The sequence below is a fragment of the Microcebus murinus genome, chromosome 23, assembly GCF_040939455.1.
Source record: "Microcebus murinus isolate Inina chromosome 23, M.murinus_Inina_mat1.0, whole genome shotgun sequence".
In the NCBI taxonomy this organism is placed as follows: domain Eukaryota; kingdom Metazoa; phylum Chordata; class Mammalia; order Primates; family Cheirogaleidae; genus Microcebus; species Microcebus murinus.
This window is the reverse complement of record NC_134126.1, coordinates 34,790,738-34,815,347: the sequence shown is the minus strand read 5'-3', so window position 1 is coordinate 34,815,347 and position 24,610 is coordinate 34,790,738. Positions and strand designations below refer to the sequence as shown.

Below are 24,610 nucleotides of genomic sequence, written 5' to 3'. Positions count from 1 at the left end.
TAAACCTATATACTCTTTCAGTTCCCAAAGTACAAAATATCTTTATGGCCAATATTCTTTCTGATATTTCAAAGACTGAAAGCAGGACTTTTGTTTATACATAATAATTCATCTCATGTAGTGTGATCAGGAATAACTTGGTTGGTGGAATTTATGAGAATAAGTAATGATTTTATTATGCAGTTACTATTAACTCTATAGCTATTTTTATGTAAGAGTTGTTTTGATTCTTATAATTAGTATCTTCATAGTAATATTTTCATTTTATAGCAACAAATCAACTTAAGAAGTGTAAATCATCACGGTTAATTTTAACTGAGGACAATACACAAAATAAGAAGGAATTTGAACATAACTCGAATGTAAGGTACAAATGTAGAGGTGCAACATCAGAACACAGACACTCTGTCTGCATAAATGGAAGATGGGAGCCTGAACTGATCTGCCCAAGTAAGGTCCTATGTGCAATGTTTTAAAAAATCTATTTTATTTCTCATTTGTGAAAGCAGTGCCTTTGTGTCTTTTTAAAAATTTAGCAATTTATTATTACAAATGCTTCTTAACCTGGGAGGTAATTTAGGAACTAATGAAAAGATGGTTTCTAAATACTAATTGTATTGTGTGCATTAATTACCTTTCATTTAAAAAACACACATAAACTTGATGGTTTTGAAATAAAACTTGGACACTACATGTACTCTTTACTATTGGGGTACCATTGCTTCTAATTCCTTTTATTACAAACAAAGGCACCTGTGCCCATACCCATGCCTGTGCCTTTAACTGTTGTACGTCTGCTTACGTATGTGTGTATCTATCCCTGTCTACTTGTCTGTCTAACAGTCTATTCACCTACTTGTTTATCCTGCATCTCTCCTTCAAGCTGAGTCATATCGACACCTCCAATTCCACTTGAATAGTGCAGGGTTCATTGCAGTCTTCCCACTTTTCCTATCTGTAGTTCACTGCCCAGCTGTGGGGTACCTTGCCTCACTGCCTTTGATATTTTTACCAATATCTGACAGCTAGAATATAGAGAAAGCAGTGTCACTGCAATCGAAAAACTAAATTTACTATCCACATTTCAACATATTTGGAGTCTTTAAGGAAAAAATAATATTAAATATAGTGAGGTGCATGTGTTCTACATGTTTTCCTTGAAGTTTTATGGTTTTAACTTTTATATTTAGGTTTGTTGAAAGGATCATACGGTTATTGTCCTCCTTTCTGTGAATGCTATATATCACATTTACTGATTTGCATATGTTAAACCACCTTTGCATCCTTTGGATGAATCCCACTTGATCATAGTGAATGATGTTTTGAATAAGCTATTGAATTTGTTTTGCTCATACTTTGTTAAGCATTGTTTGCACCTCTGTTCATCAGGGATATTGGCTTGCAGTTTTCTTTTATTCTTTTGTCCTTGTCTGGTTTTGGTATCAGGGTAATGCTGGACACCTTCAATGAATTGAAAGAATTCCCTCCTCTTAAATTCTTGGGATAGTTTGAGATGAATTGGTATTAGTTCTTTTTTCAATGCTTGGGGGCATTAGGCAGTGTCTGGTCCTGAGCTTTTCTTTGTTGGAGACTCTTTATTAGTGATTCAATCTCACTACTTGTTATTGGTCTGTTCAAGTTTTTTATTTCTTTCTGATTCACTCTTAGTAGGTTGTATGTTTCTAAGAATTTATCTGTATCATTTAGTAAGATCTTCCAGTTTGTTAGCATATATTAATAGTTGTTCATAATATTCTCTGATGATCTTTTGTATTTCTATGGTATCAGTAGTAATGTCTCCTTTCTCATCTTTGATTTTATTTATTTGAATCATACCTTTGTTTTTAAGTCTGACTGAAAGTTCATCAATTTCATTTTTCTCTCCAAAAAAACCCACTCTTCATTTCATTGATTTTTTTGTACTGCATTTTAGGCTCTTTTGTTTATTTCTGCTCTGATCTTTATTATTTCTTCCCTTCTACTAATTTTGAGTTTAGTTTGTTCTTGTTTTTCTGACTCCTTCAGGTGCAATATTAGGTTCTTTTTTTAACCACTTCAGTACGGTGCTCACCAGACGTGAAACCTTGCCCACAGCGGCACTCACAGTCCGCACAGGGCATTGATGACGCATCTGTTTTGCTCTCGTGTGATGAGGAAAACTTGAAAGCTTGTTTTACTTTACAGGCAGCTTTACTTGTAAATCAGAATAGGTAACATATACATATATGTTTTCATGATGTTATTTTTAAATGTTCACAATTTTATTTTGATAAATGAAAATTTAGGCCGGGCGCTGTGGCTCACGCCTGTAATCCTAGCTCTTGGGAGGCCGAGGCGGGCGGATTGCTCAAGGTCAGGAGTTCAAAACCAGCCTGAGCAAGAGCGAGACCCCGTCTCTACTATAAATAGAAAGAAATTAATTGGCCAACTGATATATATATAAAAAAAAATTAGCCGGGCATGGTGGCGCATGCCTGTAGTCCCAGCTACCCGGGAGGCTGAGGCAGAAGGATCACTCGAGCCCAGGAGTTTGAGGTTGCTGTGAGCTAGGATGCCACGGCACTCACTCTAGCCTGGGCAACAAAGTGAGACTCTGTCTCAAAAAAAAAAAAAAAAAAAAAAAAAAAAAAAATTTAGAAAAGTCAAGTTTTGTTATTAATGCTAAAGTCGAGGCTCAGCTGTGCGCCTTCATATCACGGTTGTCGGCTACAGTTGACGGCGGTAGCATAGCGGAGTGTAAAAATACCATAATAAAAACATATATGTATATGTTACCTATTCTGATTTACATTACAAGTAAAGCTTCCTGTAAAGTAAAACAAGCTTTCAGTGCTTTCAAGCTTTCCTCATCACACAAGAGCAAAATAGATCCATCGTCAATGCACAGCACAGACTATCCTGCGGACTGTGAGTGCCGGCTGTGGGCAAGGTTTGCGGCTGGTGAGCGCTGAAGTGGTTAAGCTCTTTTCATTTTATTGGTATTGGCATTTATTGGTGTGAGCTACTGCCTTAGAACTACTCATGCTGTATCCTATAGGTTGTGATACGTTGTGTTTTTATTTACATGTCTCAGGAATTTTTTAAATTTCTCTTTAATTTCTTCATTGATGCATTAGTTATTCGGGTGCATGTTGCTTAATTTCCATATATTTGTAAAGTTTCACAGTTCCTGCTGTTATTGACTTCCAGTTGTATGCTGATGTGGTTGGAAAAGATACCCGATATGATCTCTATATTCTTAAATTTGTTAAGACTTGTTTTGTGCCCTAACATACGATATATCCAGGAGGATGCTCTATGTGCAGTTGAGAAGAATGTGTATTCTGTAGTTGTTGGATGGAATATTCTGTAAATGTCTATTAGATTCATTTGTCTAGAGTGCAGTCTAAATCTACTGTTTCTTTGTGGGTTTTCTGTCTGGATGATCTGTCCATTGCTGAAAGTGAGGTGGTGAAATCCCCTATTGTGATTGTACTGCAGTTTATCTCTCTAAAATTTTTTGCTTTATGTATTTAGATGTTCAGCTGTTGGGTGCCTGTATATTTGTAATTATTATATGGTCTTGCTGAAAAGATCCCTTTATCATTACATAATGACTTTCTTTGTCTCATTTTAACTTTTTTGATTTAAACTCTATTTTACCTGACATAAGCATAGCTACTCCTGCTCTCTGTTATTTTCTATTTATATGAAATATCTTCTTCCATGTCTTCACTTCCAATTTATGTGTTTCCTTACAGCTGAAGTGGTCTCTTGTAGGCAGCATGAAAGGTAAAAACCTGGGGTCATGTTTTTGGATTCATTCAGCCATTGTGTCATTAATTGCGGAATTTAGTCCATTTTAGTTGAGGTTATTATTGTAGATTAGGACTTATTTGTGACCATCTGTTCATTGTTTTTGATCATTTTGTAGATTCTTTACTTTTGTGGCTTGGTGTTTTCCGTGGCACTAACCTTTGATTCATTTCTCTTTCTGGTTTGTGTGTCTTCTGTAATTTCTTTTTTTTTTTTTTTTCTCTTTCTTTTTTTGGTACAATGGGACTACCATAAGGAATCTTATAGTTATAATACACTATTTTCAATTTTAAGATGATTAACAACTTAACTGTGGTTGCATAAAAATACTCTAGACTTTTACCTGCCCCGTACAACTTATTTTTTATTGGCTTAATTTACATCTTTATTTGTTATACAAAATATTTGTATATTGCATAATACTGGACATACTGGAAGTTTGAAAGATTTACATAACACTATTGCAGTACTAAACTATTTTAGTTTGATTAGTAAATGAGTTTCACTAGTGAGTTTTATACTTTCACATGTTTTAATGATAGTAATTGTCATCCTTTTAATTCAGGTTGTAGCACCACCTTAAGCATTTTCAGTAGTCTAATGGTGATGAATTTCCTTTTTTTCCCCCAGTTTTGTTAATATTTTCAAATAACCAACTTAATCTTCTCAATTTTCTCCATTTACTCTTTCTATTTTTAACTTTCTCATATTTTACTATGGTTTGCTTTTCTAATATTCTCTCTTTTCTATTTTTCTTTGTCAGTTTTCTCTTTTTTCACTTACTGTTTTATTCCTTCTAATGACTTGATTTTAATTTTGCTTTTTTCATTTTTAAGGTGGAAAATTAAAACAAGGAATTAAACTATTATACTTTGAAAATACAAAATTTTAAAGCTCCATTTTTAAGTACTGCTTTAGCTGTTTCCCATAAACATATACACATACACATGTGTATATGTTATTAGTTTATCTGCCATTTCACGTATTTTTTTATTTGCTTTGTGATTTGTTACTTCATTCAACAATTATTTAGAAATCTGTTTTAAAATTTCCAAATGTTTTTTATTTATAGATAACTTATTTTTATTGGCTTCTAATTTTAATGCTGTTTTTATAGAATACTGTGCATGACTTCAATATTTTAAAATTTATTCATTTTTTTTGCACAGCACACAGTTTATCTTGGTAATGGTTCTATTTTCACATAAAAATATGCATATATTCTAGTTGTAGAAGTAGGCTAAAGTATGTCATAATGTTCTTCTTATATGCCAATCTCTGAAATTTGAAACAACTTCTTACTCAATTACAAACTATCACAAAATACTGCAAATGACAATGAGTACAGTACACATCAAAAGCAATAGGATACAGTTAAAGCATGCATTAGAAAAACATGCATTAGAAAACAAAGAACAAAATAAAAGCAATAGCTATTACGATGTACAATATACAACTAAAGAACATAGAAGGAAAGAATCATTTAAGCACAAATAATTTATCTTTAATAATTAAAGAAAATAAATTAATGAGAATACATTTAAAAGTATGTCAAAATATAAACAAAAACCAGAAATAAAATATAAACCAGAAATAAAACAAAATAAAACAAAAATATTTTTCATAAAATGTGAAAAACTTTTATTGTCATAGGCAAAAATAGAAAATGTGAAGTTATTAATAATTGTTAATGAAGTTTATTTGGTTAAATATCTCCCTAAATTCATAACAAAATGTCAGACTCCTGAAAGGATTTGCAAGGCTTCCCAGGACACACTTACATAAGGCTTTAATGAATTAAAACACATGGCATAATGGGAGAGAGCGAACTCAGGAAACTGTAGAGAGATCGGAATGCTTCCAGGTAAATCCAGAGGCCTCCCTCCGTCGAACAGGACATGCTTCATCTTCAGATTATGAGCCCAGCAAGATAACTCTGAGGCATTTCAGTTTGATAGGAGCTCACACACGTTTAGAGAGCTGACTTTGATATCTGATCACATGACGAAGTTCAGTCTGTGTAATCCATTAAACTGAGTGCATACCATCAATTATATACCCCTAAAGAGTGTATAAGCTAATAAATGGCAGTTCCAGGGAGTTTCCAACTTTGAATAGCATGCTGTAACCCATTAGTGAAGATATCTAATGATTCTATTGGCCAAGTCTCAGTACCAATCATTAATAAATGCAATTCTTCCTCTGGCTAATCAGCATCCATTGGCAAACTATCTTGTAAGGTTTTTACTACAATTCCAGAGTCATTTGATCATAGATATCTCTAAAAAGACCCTGATACCAGTTTTTATTCAATGCTTCTTATTAAGAATATGGTTAAAACATCCTAAAGATTAGACGCAATTAAAAATCTTGCCTATAAATTATGCACGTTTATTTACACAACAAATAGATGGACAAAAGAACAGGAAAGATGATAGTATTAAAAAAATGATAGTATTAAACTGATATACAAGCTGAAAAGTATAACACATGTAAACATAGAACATAAGAATCATATGATCACTTATGAAACAGTTACTGACTTTTCTGTTTATTGAAAATTATCCTTTAATATTTTTAAATTAATCATGAAGTCTGATTTTAATATTTTTTAGATGTACAAATACAGTTATGCCCACCTCCACCTCAGATTCCCAATGCTAAGAATATGACAACCGCATTGAATTATCAGGATGGAGAAAAAGTATCTGTTCTTTGCCAAGAAAATTACCTAATTCAGGAAGGAGAAGAAATGTTATGCCAAGATGGAAAATGGCAGTCAATACCACAATGTGTTGGTCAGTAGTATATAACTTGCTTTACAAAATCCTTTCAAATGAGGTTAATATTCTCCTGTGCTTTGTGTAAACAAACAAGATGAAGATCTTTCTGTGTTTCTTTATCCTGACCCTATAAATTCTGGTCTAGACACATTAATCAATCACCATTCTTTCATTCCTGTGGACAAAATACAGCCCAAATCTTTCAGATATTATGTAAATTTCAGATAATATTTTTGTTTATACATAATTTCCTCCCATGATGTATAGGACATTAATGGAGAGGATACTGAACAAGCGGATGATGACATAAATATTATAAAGCCACATATCCTTGTGAGTTTCCAAAATTTTTGGTTGAAATTAAGGTTATTTATTCAAATATACTATTTTAAAAACTCAAATAGAATTCGATCTTATATTTCAATTTATTCTTTTTATTTGTGCTTGACCCTTTGATTTCTGTTCTTGATCTAGAAAAAGTTCCATGTTCTCAACCACCTCACATAGAGCATGGAACCATAAACTCATCTAGATCTTCAAACGAAAGGAAAGAAACAGTCGAACCCGAGCTTTATCCACATGGTGCTAAATTAAGTTATGTTTGTGAAGATGGTTTCATGATATCTGAAGAAGATGAGATAACATGCTACATGGGAAAATGGAGTTCTCCACCTCAGTGTGTAGGTGAGGACAGTGGGAAAGCTCACATTCGCTTTACAGTACAATTCATTAGAGGTAATCTCCTATGTGGCAAATAGTAGGGAGGTTCCTCAAAAAACTGAAAACAGAACTATCATATGATCCAGCAATCCCACTGCTAGGCATGTATCCAAAGGAGGGGAATTCAGTGTATCACAACAATATCTGCACTCACATGTTTATTGGGAGCACTATTCACAATAGCAGAGATTTGGCATCAACCTAAGTGTCTATCAAGGGGTGAATGGGTAAAGGAATTGTGGTACATACACTCGATGGAGTATTATATAGCACCAGCAAAGAATGCAATCCATCATTTGCAAAAGCATGGATGGAACTGGAAAACATTACGTTAAGTGAAATGAGGCAAGCACAGAAAGACAAATCTCACATGTTCTCACTCATATGTGGGAGCTAAGTATTAAAATCAGTTGATCTCATAGATGCAGAAGGTAGAATGATGCTTACCAGGGGCTGGGACTGGGAGAGGGAAGAGAAAGATAAAGTAGGGATGGTTAATGGGTGCAAAATCTAGTTGTTAGAATGAACAATATTGGATAGCACAACAAAGTGGCGAAAATCAACAAGTTAGGCTATATTTTAAACTAACTGAAAGAGTGGAATTAAAATGTTCCTAAACAAAGAAATGATAAATGCTTGTGGTGAGGGATACCCCAATTACCCTGATTTGATTAAATTCACATTGTATGCCTGTATCAAGATATAGCAGGTACCCTAAAAAGATATACAACTCTTATGTACCCATAATAATTAAAAATTAATAAATTAAAATATATAATTTCTTGCTATAAAAGTCAGTGGACAGAATAATTTAGATTACTATATATATAACACCATTAGATATTGTACCACTGAAAGTTTTGCATAATCAAATCAATCATACTTCAAAAATTTCATTGGTACATTATGGAATCACTTTTTATTCTCGCATTTCTCTTCTTTAAACAAAATATGACATAAAGTGAAATTAAACCTTTCTATTCATTTGTTGTAGTGTTTTCTTTGCCACCAAGTTTCAACTTTTTTATGGCCTTCCTACTGTATCTCTCCTGATTTCTTATGCTATAGGACACTTTTCTTAGAATTAGTAATTTTCAGTGTGTATCCAGTTACCACTAAGGATTGGTTAGAGAAGCATTGGCTATGTCATCTTAAACATATTGATATTCTTAGTTTCCAGCTCTTGCTCAGTATGTGACAGTTAGCCAGGTTGACAGACACCAGAATGGTGGTTTTGGGAAACATTTGTGTGCCTTCTACATGATATCATCATAGCTCCTGTGTTATCATTTATTCTCAAATCAAATACAAAATATGAAAACCAGTACATTAAATTAAATTTCTGAGATGGTGAAACATGTAATCATGCGTTTATTTATTTTAGGACTTCCTTGTGGGCCACCACCTTCAATTGATCATGGGGTTAGATCCCCTATGTTGTCCAGTTACCAGTATGGAGAAGAATTTACATACCAATGTTCTGAAGGTTTTGGAATTGACGGACCTGCATTTACAAAATGCTTAGGAGGAAAGTGGTCTCATCAACCAACATGCATAAGTATAATATATTTCATTTTATTTTCTGTATGATAAATATCCTTAATTCAAAGTACAAATGACAAAATAGGAAAGTAAGCAGTATTTATAGAATTTAACAAGGTATTTCTTGAAGGTTCTGGATTGTTGCTGAGAATTATAGCTCTAGCAATTAAAATGCTGGACATCATAAGCCAAACTGCTGAATTCTCACATCGCCGGGTGTGAACTTTCTGCATCCTCTGATATACATTCTCAGACTTCTCATGTCTGTTATCTCTGCTCTTAGAGCTACTCGTGCATCTCATTATTATTCTACCTCTGTCAGCTTACAGCTGTCTCTCTGTAAATACACTTTCTAAAATATTTAAAATAATTATTGTAGGTGATATATTTGACTGGAACAAAATTAGAAATGCCTACGTAATATAGGTGGCTTGTATGGGCAAAAAATCATCTGAATGCAAAAAGTATAATCTCAAGCATTATAACTACCAATATCTCTTCAGGCTTCTGATATCATTCCCATCTTTTACTTTTGATAAATTTAAAACAATTTAATATAATTAATTCAAAACTACTAAAATATTTTATCAAGCTATAAGAAAAATGTTGTATGGTATTCATTGGTTCTACATGTAGCCAACTATGATTTTAGAATAGAACTATTGTATATAATGTCTTTTGAAGAATTTACGGAACAAATATATATTTTCTCTCTTTTAGGAACAGATTGTCATAATGTTCCCATAATTGATAATGCCATACTCACAGGAGAGAAGAAGACTTCATATAGGTCAGGAGAACAATTGAGTTATGAATGTCAACCAAATTACCAATTGGATGGATCCAACATTGTGACATGTATTAATAGCAGATGGGTGGGAGATCCAACATGCAGAGGTACTTTGATGAACTTTTAATTTGTTAAAGTGTCTTGGTCAATAAAATACAGAGTGTCTCTAGCTCATTTAAAATGGACATAGATTAACATTTTTAGGCCAGGACAAAGTAAGTTTATGTCTAAAAATAAAAGGATGGAAATGAGTATCCAGTTTTCAACCTTTTAGCCCAGTAGTTCTCAAAGTGCAGTCCCCGGACCAGAAGCATCATCTTCTTCTGGGAAATTGTTAAAACTGCAGATGAAAATTCATGGGCTCATTCTAGACATACTGAATCAAAAACTCTAGGGATGGGACCCTGGGACCCTGACACTGTTGCTACCAAGTCCTCCAGAGGAATCTATGCACACTTCAGTTTGGGAAGCATTGCTTTAGAGATTATTTCTACACAGGCACTTGACACTCTCTGATGGATCGCACATCTTTCAGCTGAATATCCTTAAGCATTGGCAATTAAATTATGAAAAGTTATTTTTATAATTATGGACTCATTTTTGTGTTATTGTCTCACATCTCCAATATGGATCCTTTGATCGACCATCTTTTTTTCTTCTTTTAACTAGGATATTCTTCGAGGTGTGTTTTCAATTCTTGACTTCTTTTCTAAGGATATACCTCTTTGAGTTTGTTTTTAAGAGGCTAAAATTACAACTAAGAAGCAGGATGGTTGAAAACCAGAGTCTTGTGCCACAGAATCAAGTTGTTTTCATTTGTTTTTAATTTCATAAATTCATGTTGTGTTTATAGAACTTGTAATATTTATTATACTAAAACTCAAAGAGAAACATTCAGGAAAACTGTCATTTTCACTGATCTCCAAAAGGAAAAACAAAAGTCTGTCAATGTTCTAGTGAGGCAGGGAGAAGGGAAATAAGAATGTGGAAGCTTATAAACTTACAAAAAATTGCTGCTTTGTCTCCTTTTCCTCAATATTATATGTAAATTTATTCAAATCAACATAATATTTTATGACAGATTATCTGTTGAATTAAAATCCCCCTTGAAAGGCATTTGCAATCCTGTTCATTGATTTGCTACTTCAAATGAACACTAGGTGGGAATGTCTTTTGTCTTTCTATTCAGATATTTTCTGTGTGAATCCACCCACAGTGGAAAATGCTAATATAATATCAACACCGATGAGTAGGTATCCACCTGGCGAGAGAGTCCGCTATGAATGTGAGAGACCTTATGACATGTATGGGGATGTAGAAGTGATGTGTCTAAACGGAACTTGGACAGAACCACCTCAATGCAAAGGTAGAATATTCTATTTCTCCAAAATACTTTGAGAATATACTAGGGGTAAAAGATGTTCATATCAATAAAGTGAAGTATTTTTTGTAGAATATATTTTTCAAATGAAAATAAAATGATGGTGCTTAAAATTTAATTCTTTGGGTGAACTCAACCATGCAATATATTATTTTCAGGAAAAATTCAACCAGAATAAAGGAAGAATTAGAATCTGGAATCATTTTTGACCTTAGGCATTAAGACAGATATTTCTGAGGAATAAAAGTGTACAAGACACATTGTGTACAACTGCCAGCCCTAAGAGATAGTCATTTTGATATGGAGAACATCAAAATTGAAGCTGAGGCAGTTGAAGAGAGATCCTACAATGTTATACAAATTTGGGCATCTTCAGTATATAGGTTATACTGAAGATATGTGACTCACTGACTCCTCCGGGGAACTATTATATTTATACAAAGAATTCTTAGCACATAGTCATGGGCGCTTGATAGTTTAGAGTTCAGGAAATAAGGGAAACCAACATAGGAAATTTGATATTGTCTGTTTCCATCTTTTTAAAATTAATCTTTGCCTGGTATGTTTTTTCCATTCTTTCACTTAGAATATACCTATGCTTTTATGTTGGAGAGAGTTTTATGTAAACAGCATATAGTTGGGTTTTGTCTGCATATCCATCATGCCATTCTTGGCCTTTTAACTGGTGTACTTAGAACATTTATAGTTAAAGTAATTATTGGCATAGTAGGCTGTATGCTTGTTATTTTATTTGTGTGTTTTCCTCTGTGTCTCAGTCCCGTTTCCCTATTCTTCCCTTCCTTCGGGAAACATTTTTTAAAAATTTCATTTTTATTCATCTTTATTACTTTTAAGTATATCTCTATAGTTTGTTTTATTGTTTTAAAAAAATTATTGCTGTAGATATTATATATATATAACTTATCACTCTCTACCAGTATTGAAATTTTACCCTTCATTAAACTATGGAAACATTACTTTCACTTAGATCCATTGACTCTCCCCACATTTTGAATATAAATACCTTTGGTATTTCCATACATTGAGCAACATATGAAAGCAAATAATTTGCTTCAAACATGAAACATAATTTAACAAACTCACGAGGGAAAAGACCATCTATTATATGTACCCCTCTTTTATCAATTACTTTGTTCTTTTCTACCTCCTGAAGTCTCTATCTCTTTCTGTCATCTTTTTATTTTTATTTGAAAGATTCCTTTAGTTAACCTTTAAGGATAAGTTGGCTGAAGACAAATTCTCTTGGTTTCCCTTTGACTTTCTATTAATCTCCTTATTCCTAAAGGATAGTGTCACTGGATATGAAACTTGGAGTTGACAGTCCTTCTCTTTAAGTATTTGAACAATGTGCCACTTCCTAATGTCTCCATGGAGACAGATGAGAAACCCATTGTCTTTTGAATCCATGATCCCCTGTAGGAAATGCATATTTCTATCTAGCTGTTTTCAAGATGTTTTTATTTTTCGTCAGGTAGTTTTATTTTAATGTGTATTGATCTGAATTTGATTAAGGTTATCCTGTTTGGAGTTTGCTAAACCTCTGGAATATGTAAAATTATGCCTTATGCCCAATTTGGCAAATTTTCAGCCATTATTATTTGGCTTTTTTTTTTTTCTGCCCAACACCTTCTCTCCTCTCTTTGGGATCTCCAGTTTTTGGTTCTGTTCTAAGGATCTCTGAGGCACTGTTTACTTTTTAAATTTTCAGGCTATATTCAGACTGGGTAATTTATATTGTTCTGTCTTCAAAGTGTGTGGATTTATCCTCCTGTCATCTCCCATTCTGTTATACTATTAAACCTATCCAGGGAGCTGTTAAAAAAAATTCTGGTGTACTTTTCAGATTTCAATTACTTTTGGGATTTTAAAAGTGTTGTCAATTTCAGTATCTATGTCATCTCAGTATTATCTTTTGTTGATTGTCTTTCTTTTTTTGAGATTTCCTTGTCCATAATATGATGAGTGATTTTGATTAAGTTATTCTTGATATTGTGCATATTAGATTTTGAGATTCCAAATTGTATTTTAATCTTCTGTTAAATGGGTTCCGTTACTACCATGACAGGTTCAAGTCCAGGTTTCTCACTTGGCCTCTGCTGACCCCACAGGAAAAGGAGGAAATATCTAGTCACTTCATCATGTGGGTGGGAGGGTAGTTCCTAATCTGACCTGTGTCTGACAGGGTGTGTGGAGGGTGGGCATTGGTTTCTCACGATGTTTTCCTGTAGTAGTCAAGATATTGTTAAAAAACAGAAATAGAAAAAGAAAAACTTGATCTTGCCTCGTTGCCTCTTTTCTGAATATTTGGCTAAAGACAATAGAGATGACACACTGTTTTGCCATCCCTTGATTCCAGGAAAGTCTCTCACCAGATGGAATTCTCTACATCCTTCAGAGTTCTCTAATGTGCGTTTTGTTTTGTTTTTTACATTATTGTCAGGAGTTTGAGCTGTACTTAGCAGAAGGAGTAAGTTTCTCATTTTGTACATATCAGGAAGCCAACCATTCTGTTTTACCTTCTATAAATTTGTGTTCTTTGAATTTTTTTCAGGGAGCTGATGTTTCCTCTGTAATCAAATGAAAACCAAGAGAAAAAAATGACTAAAGACCCAATCTCCACTACAGCATGTTGTGTATAAAAAAAGGAAATTTCTCTATCTTAGCTGTCAGTTTAGCATTTTTTTTACTTAAAGAGACATAGTGTACCCCCAGAATATCCTGCAATAAAAAAGAAAAAAAAGACATTTCTTAAGCTTGGAATACTGCAAAGCAGACATCCTTCTCAATGCATTATGTATTCTTTCAGTGAGAAAGAAAGGAGACCTTAAAAATGTAGCAGTTTATTTAATTAAAATTTCTTCCTCTAATTATTTCTTTCAGCAGAAATCACAAAGGTGTTGATATTACATAAAGTGCTGCATTTCTATTTGCCTTATTTTAAACTATAATTTGAATTGTGCTCTCAATAAATCAAATGATGTTTTTTAGATTCTCAAGGAAAATGTGGGTCCCCTCCAGCTATTGACAATGGAGACATTACTTCGTTCCCATTACAAGTACATGCTCCAGGCTCGTCAGTTGAGTATCAATGCCAGACCTTATATGTACTTCAGGGAAACAAGCAAATAACATGTAGAAATGGACAGTGGTCAGAACCACCAAAATGCTTAAGTAAGTACTTTAATATTCTAATGTATTCTGGAAAAGTCAGTGTATAATATTTTGTTTTTGATAATAGAAATTTCAGGGACTAACATACAACCTTATGCTGAATTCTTACCTATCAAATATTTATATATGAGAAAGTATAGTTAAGAAAATAGTTTTTTAATTTTTGTATTTTATTTTAAAACTTGCTGTTTACAAATAAAAGTTATATATATTTATGGTGTAAGATTTGATATATTTATAATGCAATAATTAGACCACAATCAAATTAACACATTCACATCACCTATAGTTACTATTGTGTATGTGTGGATGCGTATGTGTGTGTTAGAAGGACATTTAAAATCTGCTCTGTTACTGAATTTCAAGTAAAAAATACAGTAATATTAACTTTAGATATCATGCTCTATATTATATCCCCAGATCGTTTTCCTCCTATGACTGAAGGTTTGTACCATTTGACCAATACCTTAGTTCAAAGAAAACAGCAATGATAGGTTCTAAAATGCAAGGCCCTTAATATAATTGATGTCGTGAATCTTTGATAGTAACATCCAACTATCAGCACACATTACACATAGTACCTAATTTACATGTGGTTTACCATTTTAACTTTTATATGATGTTTCTACAGAGCTAGTTTGGAAAGGATTTTGAGAAAGAATTCCTGAACCGTTATACAGCACTACTAAATCTTTTGTGTTCATTTTTTTCCACTTTCAGAAGCGTGTGTAATGTCCGAAGAAATCATGGGAAAATATAACCTAACGTTAAGGTGGTTAGACCAACAGAAGCTTTATGTCCAAACGGGTGAAAGTGTTGAATTTGTGTGTAAACACGGATATCGTGTGGCAGCAACATCTCCACCCTTTCAAACGAAGTGTCAGGATGGGAAACTGGAGTATCCCAGCTGTGAAAAAGACACGCGTGGTTCTTACAGGGACTAATAAAGTGCACATTTATTAAGAATTTTAGTTAATCCAGTTATCAATTTTATATATCCAGTATTGTTAAACTCATTTTTATCCATAAGTAAAAATGTTTGCCAATTTGTGATGATGTAATTGTGATCCGAGACCAGTGCTCACTTCTTAAAACACCACATTAAAACTTGGCAAACCAAAGTGCTATGGATCCAATTTACAAAATATTTATGGCAAAAAATTAAATGCAATTATTTCAGATCCTATTTTTGTCACTTTCCTAAATATCTCAAAGCTTTCCGTGTTGCTTTTGAGCCTCTGTTTCACAGTAAATGGAAAAGATTCTGTCTCTACCTTTGAAATCGTATCACTTCACACACGTTTGATTTGGTACATAAGACATACAAAGTGATAACAATCCTGTGTCAGTTACAAACACACCCACTTGCATGCACACACACATAGTCAACGCTTTGCGACCTGAATTTATGTTGAGATAAAAAATGTTGGCAAGAAATGCAGTAAAATAGGTAAAATTCTGTATTTGTGTTTAGAGATAATAGGGGTAAGAGTTGTTTAACTCCTTGTTATACTTATCAGTATTCTCTGATTTTTCTAATTTTAGCATACATCACTTTTGAACCACAAGAATCATTTATTTTAAAATAGAGATGCCTAAAATGCAAGACAATACAAATTGAGAGCTATAAAGACCTAACTGGTCATGATCTTAAGGTCGAATAACATTTTTAACAATTTTTGGCTAGAAGAGTTTTGGAAATTTTAATAATGAGATTCTGAAGTGTAATTTTGTGTTCATTTATTTCAAACAGCATTAGTTAGTTAAAATCATTTTTGGCCAGAAACATTTTTAATTTCTAAAAGATTTTAGTCTTTTAGTAAAAGAGCGAAACTTGTAAGTGAGAATGAAGATATAAATAAGATAAAAATATTCTATCATGATAACTTATCTGTTATTGCATAAACTCAGGTGGCTTATATACCAAGGCTGACCCTTGTTAGCGACCCTGAGTTAGATAAACTGGTGGAGTTGAGAAAAGTCAGATTTCACAAATATAAAAGACATTTGCTATAATTAGCAAATAATCTTTGTAGGTAATGTAAACAGTGGTAAATACATTTATAGGACATTTGGGCCAATATGACAAATTGCCATAAACTGGGTGGCTCATGAAAAGCAGAAATTTACTTTATAGAGTTGTAGGGGCTGCGATGCCCAAGATTAAGATGCCAGGGGACTCGACGTGCGGTACGGACTCACTGTTTCAGAGATGGTTCCTTCTCACCGTGTCCTCACAGTGTGGAAAGGGCAAGGAAGCTCCATGAGGTTTTTTTTTTTTAAAAAATAAGGGCACTCAAAAGGCCTCACTTTCTGCAGAACACCACCACCGTGATGATTAGGATGCACTGTGTGAAATTTAGAGGGACACTAACAGACCATAGCAGAACATAAGGTTAAAAACTCCATGCAAATGGAAACCAAAGGAAAATAGGGATAGCTATACTCACAGCAGACAAAAGACAAAGTCTAAATTGTTAGAAGAGACAAAGTCATAAAATTTCAGTTTTGTTGATAGTTGTTTTAAAAAATATGCTATGTGATATTCAAAGAGATGATTGGTTTTTAGAGTGTATCTTCTATAGTTCACTTTCTGTACTGTGTATCTGAAAAGAAGAAATAAACTGATTTTGCTGAAATATTTAGTAAGATGTTAATATATTTACAGTTTTCAGACTATACACACTGTGGAAACTATCTTTTATTTCAAAATATTAAGGGGGTACAAATATTTTTGTTACATGGCTTGAGTCAGGGCTATAAATATGCCATCATCTGAATCGTGTTCACTGTACACATTACGTGCCCCCCCCCAGCTCCCTGATTGATTTGCAAAGACTTTTACTTCCCTTTGTGTACTTGTGTGCCCACAGGTTAGTTCCAATTTATCAGAAAGTGTGTGTGGTTTTTCCATTCCTGGGATACTTTGCTCAGGATAATGGTCTCCAATTCCTTCCAAATTGCTGCGAAAGGCATTAATTCATCCTTTTTATGGCTGAGTAGTACTCCATGGTATATACATATGCCATTGTGTTAATCCACTCATGAATTGATGGGCACTTGTATTGATTCCAGATTTTTGCAATTGTGAATTGTGCTGCAGGTGTCTTTTTGATAAAATAACTTCTTTTCCTTAGGGTGGATACCCAGTTGGGGGATTGCTGGATCGAATGGGTGTTGGATTCTTCACCCGGTAGTCATAGTAAGTTCAAGTTGGGAGCTGGGCGAGACCCTGTCCATGGAGCTGATGTTGTGGGGATCGTTTGCCCAGCTGTCCCTGCAGAGGCGACAGCGGCAGCCAGGAGAGGCTGTGTAGCAGAGGACGTGAGTTCCCAGGCTGCGGCATTTGCTCCAACCAGGTCCCATGACTGGCAGCTCGAGGTTGGCCATTGCACCTTGGAGCAGTTCCACAAGCCCTGCAGCGTGGGGGAGGCTCAGGCGCGGGGTCTTGGGGTCCGAGCGCAGCACTGGAGTCTAGGGTGGTGTCCTGGGCTCGGTGGGAGCTCTGGAGCCACAGGTGCAAAGTTTGGGCTCGGGTATAAAAGCCTCCGAGCAAGGACCGGGGAGGAGGCCCAGGCAGGGTTTCTGGGTGGGGCGGAGCAGTCGGCTGCTCCGCAGCTCTGGGACTGCGCAGGTGCCGGGTCACGCAGGTGGAGCTTAGTTCCTGTGGTCCAGGGGCCACGGAGCCCTCCCTGCCTGACCCCAGAATCCGCACGAGCTGCCCCCCGAACCCGCACGAGCGGCCCCCGGAGCACCCAGACTGGAGCCTGCAGCGCCACGGGAGCCCTGCTCGGCCCGGCGCGCGCTCGGGGAGGGCGCTCGGACCAGGCGGCTGAGTCCGCTCCCCCAGCCGGGCGGGGGCGACTCGAGGCCGCCAACACAGAGCTGCTTCCCCGGCGGGCCCCGCGCCCCGTCCCGAGAGCGCGGGACGCTCCGGCCGCGGGGACCCGGGGCGGCTGCCGCCACCGCCTCGCCGGGAGCGGGGACGGCCCCGAGACCCCAGCGCGGCCCCCCGAGACCCCAGCGCGGCCCCCCGAGACCCCAGCGCGGCCCCGAGACCCCAGCGCGGCCGGGAGACCCCAGCGCGGCCCTGAGACCCCAGGGCGGCGCCCCGAGATCCCAGGGCGGCGCCCCGAGACCCCAGGGCGGCCCCGAGACCCCAGGGCGGCCCGGAGACCCCAGGGCGGCCCGGAGACCCCAGCGCGGCCCCCCGAGACCCCAGCGCGGCGGCCGGGAGACCCCAGCGCGGCCCTGAGACCCCAGCGCGGCCCCCCGAGACCCCAGGGCGGCCCCCCGACACCCCAGGGCGGCCCCCCGAGACCCCAGGGCGGCCCCCCGACACCCCAGGGCGGCCCCGAGACCCCAGCGCGGCCCCGAGACCCCAGCGCGGCCCCGAGACCCCAGCGCGGCCCTGAGACCCCAGCGCGGCCCCCCGAGACCCCAGCGCGGCCCCCCGAGACCCAGGGCGGCCCCCCGAGACCCCAGCGCGGCCCCCCGACACCCCAGCGCGGCCCCGAGACCCCAGCGCGGCCCTGAGACCCCAGCGCGGCCCCGAGACCCCAGCGCGGCCCCACGACACCCCAGCGCGGCCCCGAGACCCCAGCGCGGCCCCCCGAGACCCCAGCGCGGCCCCACGACACCCCAGCGCGGCCCCCGAGACCCCAGCGCGGCCCCCCGAGACCCCAGCGCGGCCCCGAGACCCCAGGGCGGCCGGAGGCGGCCCCCCTGCTCTCCGAGCGCAGCGACAGTGCAGTCTAGACATTTTAAAGCAAACGATATATGAAATTTTTAGTGCGTTGAGTTATTGCTTATTTAAATATGTGCTTTATTTGCAGTTTTCTTCATTTGTCTATTTTATCTTTTTTTAAAAAAACTCAGATTTTTATTTGCTTACCCTTTTTGTGTTTCCTGTTTCATTGACGTTTATATGTATTTGTGTTAATTTTTCCCTTTATCTCTTTGCCTTTCCTTATACCTCTTACCCTAGCTTTCAGATTTGGTTGTTTAATGCATTTAATCTTATTTTTATGTTAATTGATATGTTTCTAAGCTAATACTTTTACTCTCGTGTTTTAGCTATGTCCCATAGATTCTGATATGCAACGTTTTCATTATTGTTTTCTAGAAATCCTGTCATTTTAGTTTATATTTCCCTTTTGATCCGAGTGTTCCTTAATAGGACATTTTTACGTTTTCAGGGAGAACAGCCTTTTTACTTTGCTTAGGTTTTAAATGTGCTGCACTATAATAATATTAATATGGCTTATATTAATCTATTTGGAATTTAGATTTTCTTTATGGCCTAACACAAATAAATGGTAAATTTTCACGACTGTTTCATGTGTACCTGAAAATAAAGTGTATTCTTATTATTAGGGTACAGAGTTGATATATATCCATAAGATATATAGTTATTGATTGTTAGAATCTCCTATATCTTTCACTAATATTTTGTTGAGTGTATTTAAGTGCGTGTATTTACATCTGAGAAGACCCAGAGCAACATCTTTGCAGTGCTCATCTCTGGACCCAGGAAGTAGATCCAGGGTACTGGAGAGAATGAGGGGAATTTCATTATTCTATTTACCTTTGCATCGTTTCAGTTGTTTTACAGTGTCAAAGAGTTACTGTTATATTTGACAAAAATAATAAATTATTTTAAAATTGTTATTCTTAAAATATCTAGTCCCAGAATAATTTACTTGATGCTAAGTAAATATTATAACTGAATTTATATTTTCTCATGTTATTTCGAAAGTACATAAAAACAAATTAAAATGTCTGTCAAACTGAAACCATTTATATCACCTAATAACTAGTTTTCTATTTATATTTGAGAAGCACATTAGATAGACTACTCAGTTGTGGTTAGACATTTTTGGCTTCTCATTTTCTCCATTTTTTTCTCAAAGGAATCATGCTGGGTTTTCCTGAATTCAATTGTAATGTGTAACGTTCTTCAGCATTTTGATCTTTCTTTTTCATGAAGAAAAAGACAGATACTTAAGAATTCTTAACTTCCCTTTGAAAAAATAAAGTTTCCCCGTGCAGACCTGGGTAGCTCCCTTCTCGGCTGTGGAGTATTCTGGGGCGGTCACATGCTAGTGCCTCTCTGAACTGGGACTTAGCGTCCTGCACTACAAGGGTGGCAAAGTTTGCTTTCATATCCGTCGCGATAAAAATTACCTTACAGCATTCAGTTCTTTATGAAGCAAAACGGCGACTGTTGCGACATCACCACACCCACACGTCTACCTGAAGTGAGGACTCGTGAAATGACGGCTCACCTTGCGGACAGCTCCTTATCCAGCAGCCCTTACTCTGCCGCCGTCTCGCTCTCCGGGCGACTTATCAAGTCTCCTCAGTTCTGCAGCCTCTCCCCATGTCCCTCACGTTCTCGGCAGGTGACTCCTGCTTCACAGAGGAAATAAACAGCGCGTGACACGAATGGCCTCATTCCGGCCTCAGACGCGGTCCCTCCTCCCAGCCCAGGGCCACCCCCACTGGTGCCTCTGGTCCCGTCTCTCTCCCCCTTTCAGGAACCCTCTGCGATGTGTTACGTGATGCTCCCCAGCACCTTCCACCTCTGCTTTTCCACTACCCGTTCCCGTCTAATCTGAACATGCTCAAGTTTCTCCCATTTTATTAAAAAAGATCTCCTTTATCCCCATCTCCCCATTCACTGTCACACTTACCGACAAGCTCACTACATTCGTGTCTCTATTTTTTGTGCCTTACGTTTACTCCTCACCCCACTCCGGTCTCAATTTTATACTCCATGCTATTTCTTTCAAGGTAATCAATAACACAAAGACAGCGTTTCTAGTCCCCACCTCCTCTGGTTTTCATTCAAACAGACCAACCATTCCTTATCCACTCCCTTTGTGGTGCCTGGTCCTACACCCATCACTAAACTCTGGGTGCCCCACAGCCCTGAACTGGGCCTATGTGTGTCTTTGCCACGAGAAACTCACCTATGGCCTCAGTTTTAATAAACGTTTACTGACTGCCAGGGTCCCACAATCGTACAGGTGAGGCTCCCAGAGAAGCAGGTTCTGAGGTGAAATTAACAGCCAAGGGCAGTTTCAGGGAGGACTCTCAGGCCCCACACCTGTGGAAGAAACTGAAGTGGGTGGAATGGGAGAGTTGAGCTGCAAGTCGTTTCCACCAAGGCCCTGCCGACCTAGCAGGGACACAGGAGCTGGATGACCTTTGGAACTGTCCTGAGTTCAGGTGAGGGGCCTTTTCTCTGGAACTCCTGTTGCCCAGTCACTGGAGCCGGCTGCCCTGAGAAGGAGGCACGACCATGAGAAAGCTCCCTCAACCCAGACGCCCCTCCAGGGACCTGGTGAGAGAGGAGGAGTCTTTCGTTTCAGGAGGGAATCCGGTGGCCTGTCACACGTCAGCCACAGGAAGCAGCTGCTCACTCAGTGTTCTCTCTGGCTCTCGCACAGAATCCTCAGAAATGCGTCTCCAAAACTGAGCTCCTCGTGCCGGTCCCACTTCTCTCCGCTTCTCCTTCCCATTCTTCCCACCCCCTCAGTCAGCTAAGACCTTCAAGTCCTCCCGAACTCCTTTCTCTGCCTCGCCTCCACCCCACCTCTAATCAGCTACCAACGCGAAGTTTTCACACCCTCAATATCTCCGATTTCAGCCCGCTTTGCCCCATTCCTGCTGCCACCACCAGTGCCTGGATGACGGCATGGTTCTCCTCCGTGGTCTCCCTACGCCCACATCCCCCCCACACCAGTCTCTCCATGCCACAGCCATGGTGTCTGTCTGTTGTTTTGTTTTAGAAACAGGGTGTCACTCTGTGGCCCGGCCTGGAAGGCAGTGGCATCCTCGCAGCTCACAGCAGCCTCAAACTCCTGGCCTCAGGTGACCCTCCTGCCTCAGCTCCGCAGTTCCAGCTGTGAGCTTCTGCTTCCAGCCTAGGAGTGTCTTTGAAAACTCACTCATAAGCATCTCTTTCCACTCAGGGACTTCCAAAATCTTTGATTTGGCCTACAAAGGCCTTTACCACCAGGCCTCCAAGCGCTCCAGGTTTCACTTAACGTCTTTCTCTCTTTCGTGCCTTTCCACTCAGCCCGTCCTGGATTTTTATTAGCTTCTCGGAAACACTGTGTTCGTTGCCGTTCCCCGCATGTTCTTCCTCTGCCCGAACACTTTTCTCCCTTCCACTCTCGGCCGACGTGCCACTTCCTCACTGAAGACTTTCTGGAACATCCATGACCAGGCTGCTCATCTGGTGTTTGCCCTGACAAAATCGTGTCTCTCCTGGCATGCTGTGAGGATTTGCTCACGTCTTTCCTCCCCACCAGAGGGCAGCTCCGGAGAGCAGAGATGGTGCCGCGCTGTTGTTCATTGTCTTGTCCGCAGCGCTCAGCAGGCTGCCTGGCGTGTGGCAGGAGCGGAAGACTTGATGCCGCGTGCCCTGCTCCCTCTGCTTGGAAGGCCTTTTCCAGTCTTACTTCTCAGACTCACTTAACCTTTTGTCCGGGAAACCTTTGCCCTGCGGGGTAAGTAACCCTGCCACGTTACTTTGTGCATGCTCGCAGTGTTGGACTTCTCATGGCTTTACTTCTTTAGCATCTGGCGTTTACAGACTGGCAACTTTGAGCCACGTTGCCCACAAGATGTTTCATCTCCCTGCGACACATAAAAATCAGTAGATTTCACAGTTGATAAATCAGAAGGTATGGAACACGTGGGTCTGTGTTCCCACATGACAACTCTCCGCCGCAGCCAAGAAGGGGTTGCCCGAGTTAAGCAGAGCGTGGTCTCCACTCACCAGGAATACTGCTGGACTAATGCTGGCGATCACACTCATCACCCACGTGCCACGCGTGGCCCCTCGGCATTTGCCTTTGCAGCCTTAATGCATGTTTGTCTCCTCTGCTAACCTGAACAGTTCCTTGTTTTGGGGGGTTCCTTGAGATAATGAGGTGAATTTTAATCATCTCTGAATTCAGCTTTAGCATGTTTTCTGGGATATAGCAGGTGCTCAATAATATTTTTTTAATTGATTGATTGATAAATTGATTTAAAAGCAGTAATACTTTCCTATTGATACTAAATATCAATCGTGTGGGATCCACTGTGGAAACCTACTATAGGAGATCAGTTAAAGCGATGAATATGGATTCAAGGACAGTTCTAAAACATACGTGTTGAACATTGTATAAATTAGTATTTAGTCCACAGCGTTAGGTCCAGCTGTGGCTTCATTTCCAGAAGAAGCTGTTTCATAGCCCAGCAGTAGAGAATTGTGTAACAGCTTAGGGGTTTGAAGGATGTCATCGCAATGAGATACTAAGATCTTGATTATATGAACTGGATAGATTCTAGGGAGGAAAATCTGATGTTCTCGTACCAACAACCAGTCCTAATAGGGGCCCTACTATCTGGTCACCAGATGGTGCTATTACATGCGTTTATGAACAAGCTAAAATAACAATTAGAAGTATACTAATATTAACACTGTTACTTCAAATGGAAAAAGTGACAATAGTTATATATGATGTTGTTTTTTCAGGTTTCCAACAGACCTTGGTAATACCAACACTGTCATTCCTTTTTCTTTTCTTTTTTTTTTTTTTTTTGAGACAGAGTCTCGCTCTTTTGCCCTGGCAGGAGTGCCATGGCGTCAGCCTAGCTCACAGCAACCTCAAATTCCTGGGCTAAAGTAATCCTCCTGTCTCAGCCTCCCAAGTAGCTGAGACAACAGGCACGCGCCACCATGCCCAGCTAATTTTTTCTCTATATTTTTAGTTGGCCAATTAATTTCTTTCTATTATTAGTAGAGATGAGGTCTCACTCTTGCTCAGGCTGGTCTCAAACTACTGACCTTGAGTGATCCTCCCACCTCAGCCTCCCAGAGTGCTGAGATCACAGGCATAAGCCACCGCACCCAGCCAACACTATCATTCTTTGGTGCTTGTGGGACCCACCGATTTCAGACCGTAATCTGCACAGTTCCAGCAATTACCTGATCTAAAACCATTACTTGGAAAGTGTAAAATACACTTCCCAAAAAAGATCATTCATTCTTTAGTTGTGTTGCTTTAACAATATTTGAACATGTGAGTAGTTACTACCCCACAAACAATTTGATTATTCACTTTGTAGCAAATATCACAGTTAATTTTAAAAGTTCCGTACATTTAGGAAGTCTGAAGGGCAGTCTCTTCTGCATTTAGTAAAGTAAACCATCTAACATAAGTTTCTTATCTTGAGTGTGTTTCGTTCTTTAACAGACATAAACATTGAATTAAAAGCAATAAAAACTTTAGTATTAATGTAGGTAATAACAAATGTGAATGTGAAATTTGTGCACATGCAGCAATTATAGACAATTATATAGTCCAGTCAATAGGCATTAGAAATGGAAATATTGTGATGTATGGA

The 24,610-nt window shown here is 38.6% G+C and overlaps 1 protein-coding gene across 1 annotated transcript in view; it reads left to right on the top strand.

The window, feature by feature from the left end:
- The window catches only part of LOC105859529 (complement factor H-related protein 1), a 143,063-nt gene extending 126,221 nt beyond the window's left edge, over positions 1-16,842 (top strand). Inside the window, exons 32-39 of the mRNA XM_075996992.1 lie at positions 271-450; positions 6,411-6,593; positions 7,053-7,262; positions 8,683-8,856; positions 9,561-9,737; positions 10,820-10,996; positions 14,021-14,203; positions 14,924-16,842. Of these exons, the coding sequence (XP_075853107.1) occupies positions 271-450; positions 6,411-6,593; positions 7,053-7,262; positions 8,683-8,856; positions 9,561-9,737; positions 10,820-10,996; positions 14,021-14,203; positions 14,924-15,147 (1,508 nt within the window). The 3' untranslated portion in view covers positions 15,148-16,842. The remainder of the gene's footprint in view (positions 1-270; positions 451-6,410; positions 6,594-7,052; positions 7,263-8,682; positions 8,857-9,560; positions 9,738-10,819; positions 10,997-14,020; positions 14,204-14,923) is intronic.
- Positions 16,843-24,610: the final 7,768 nt, after the last annotated feature.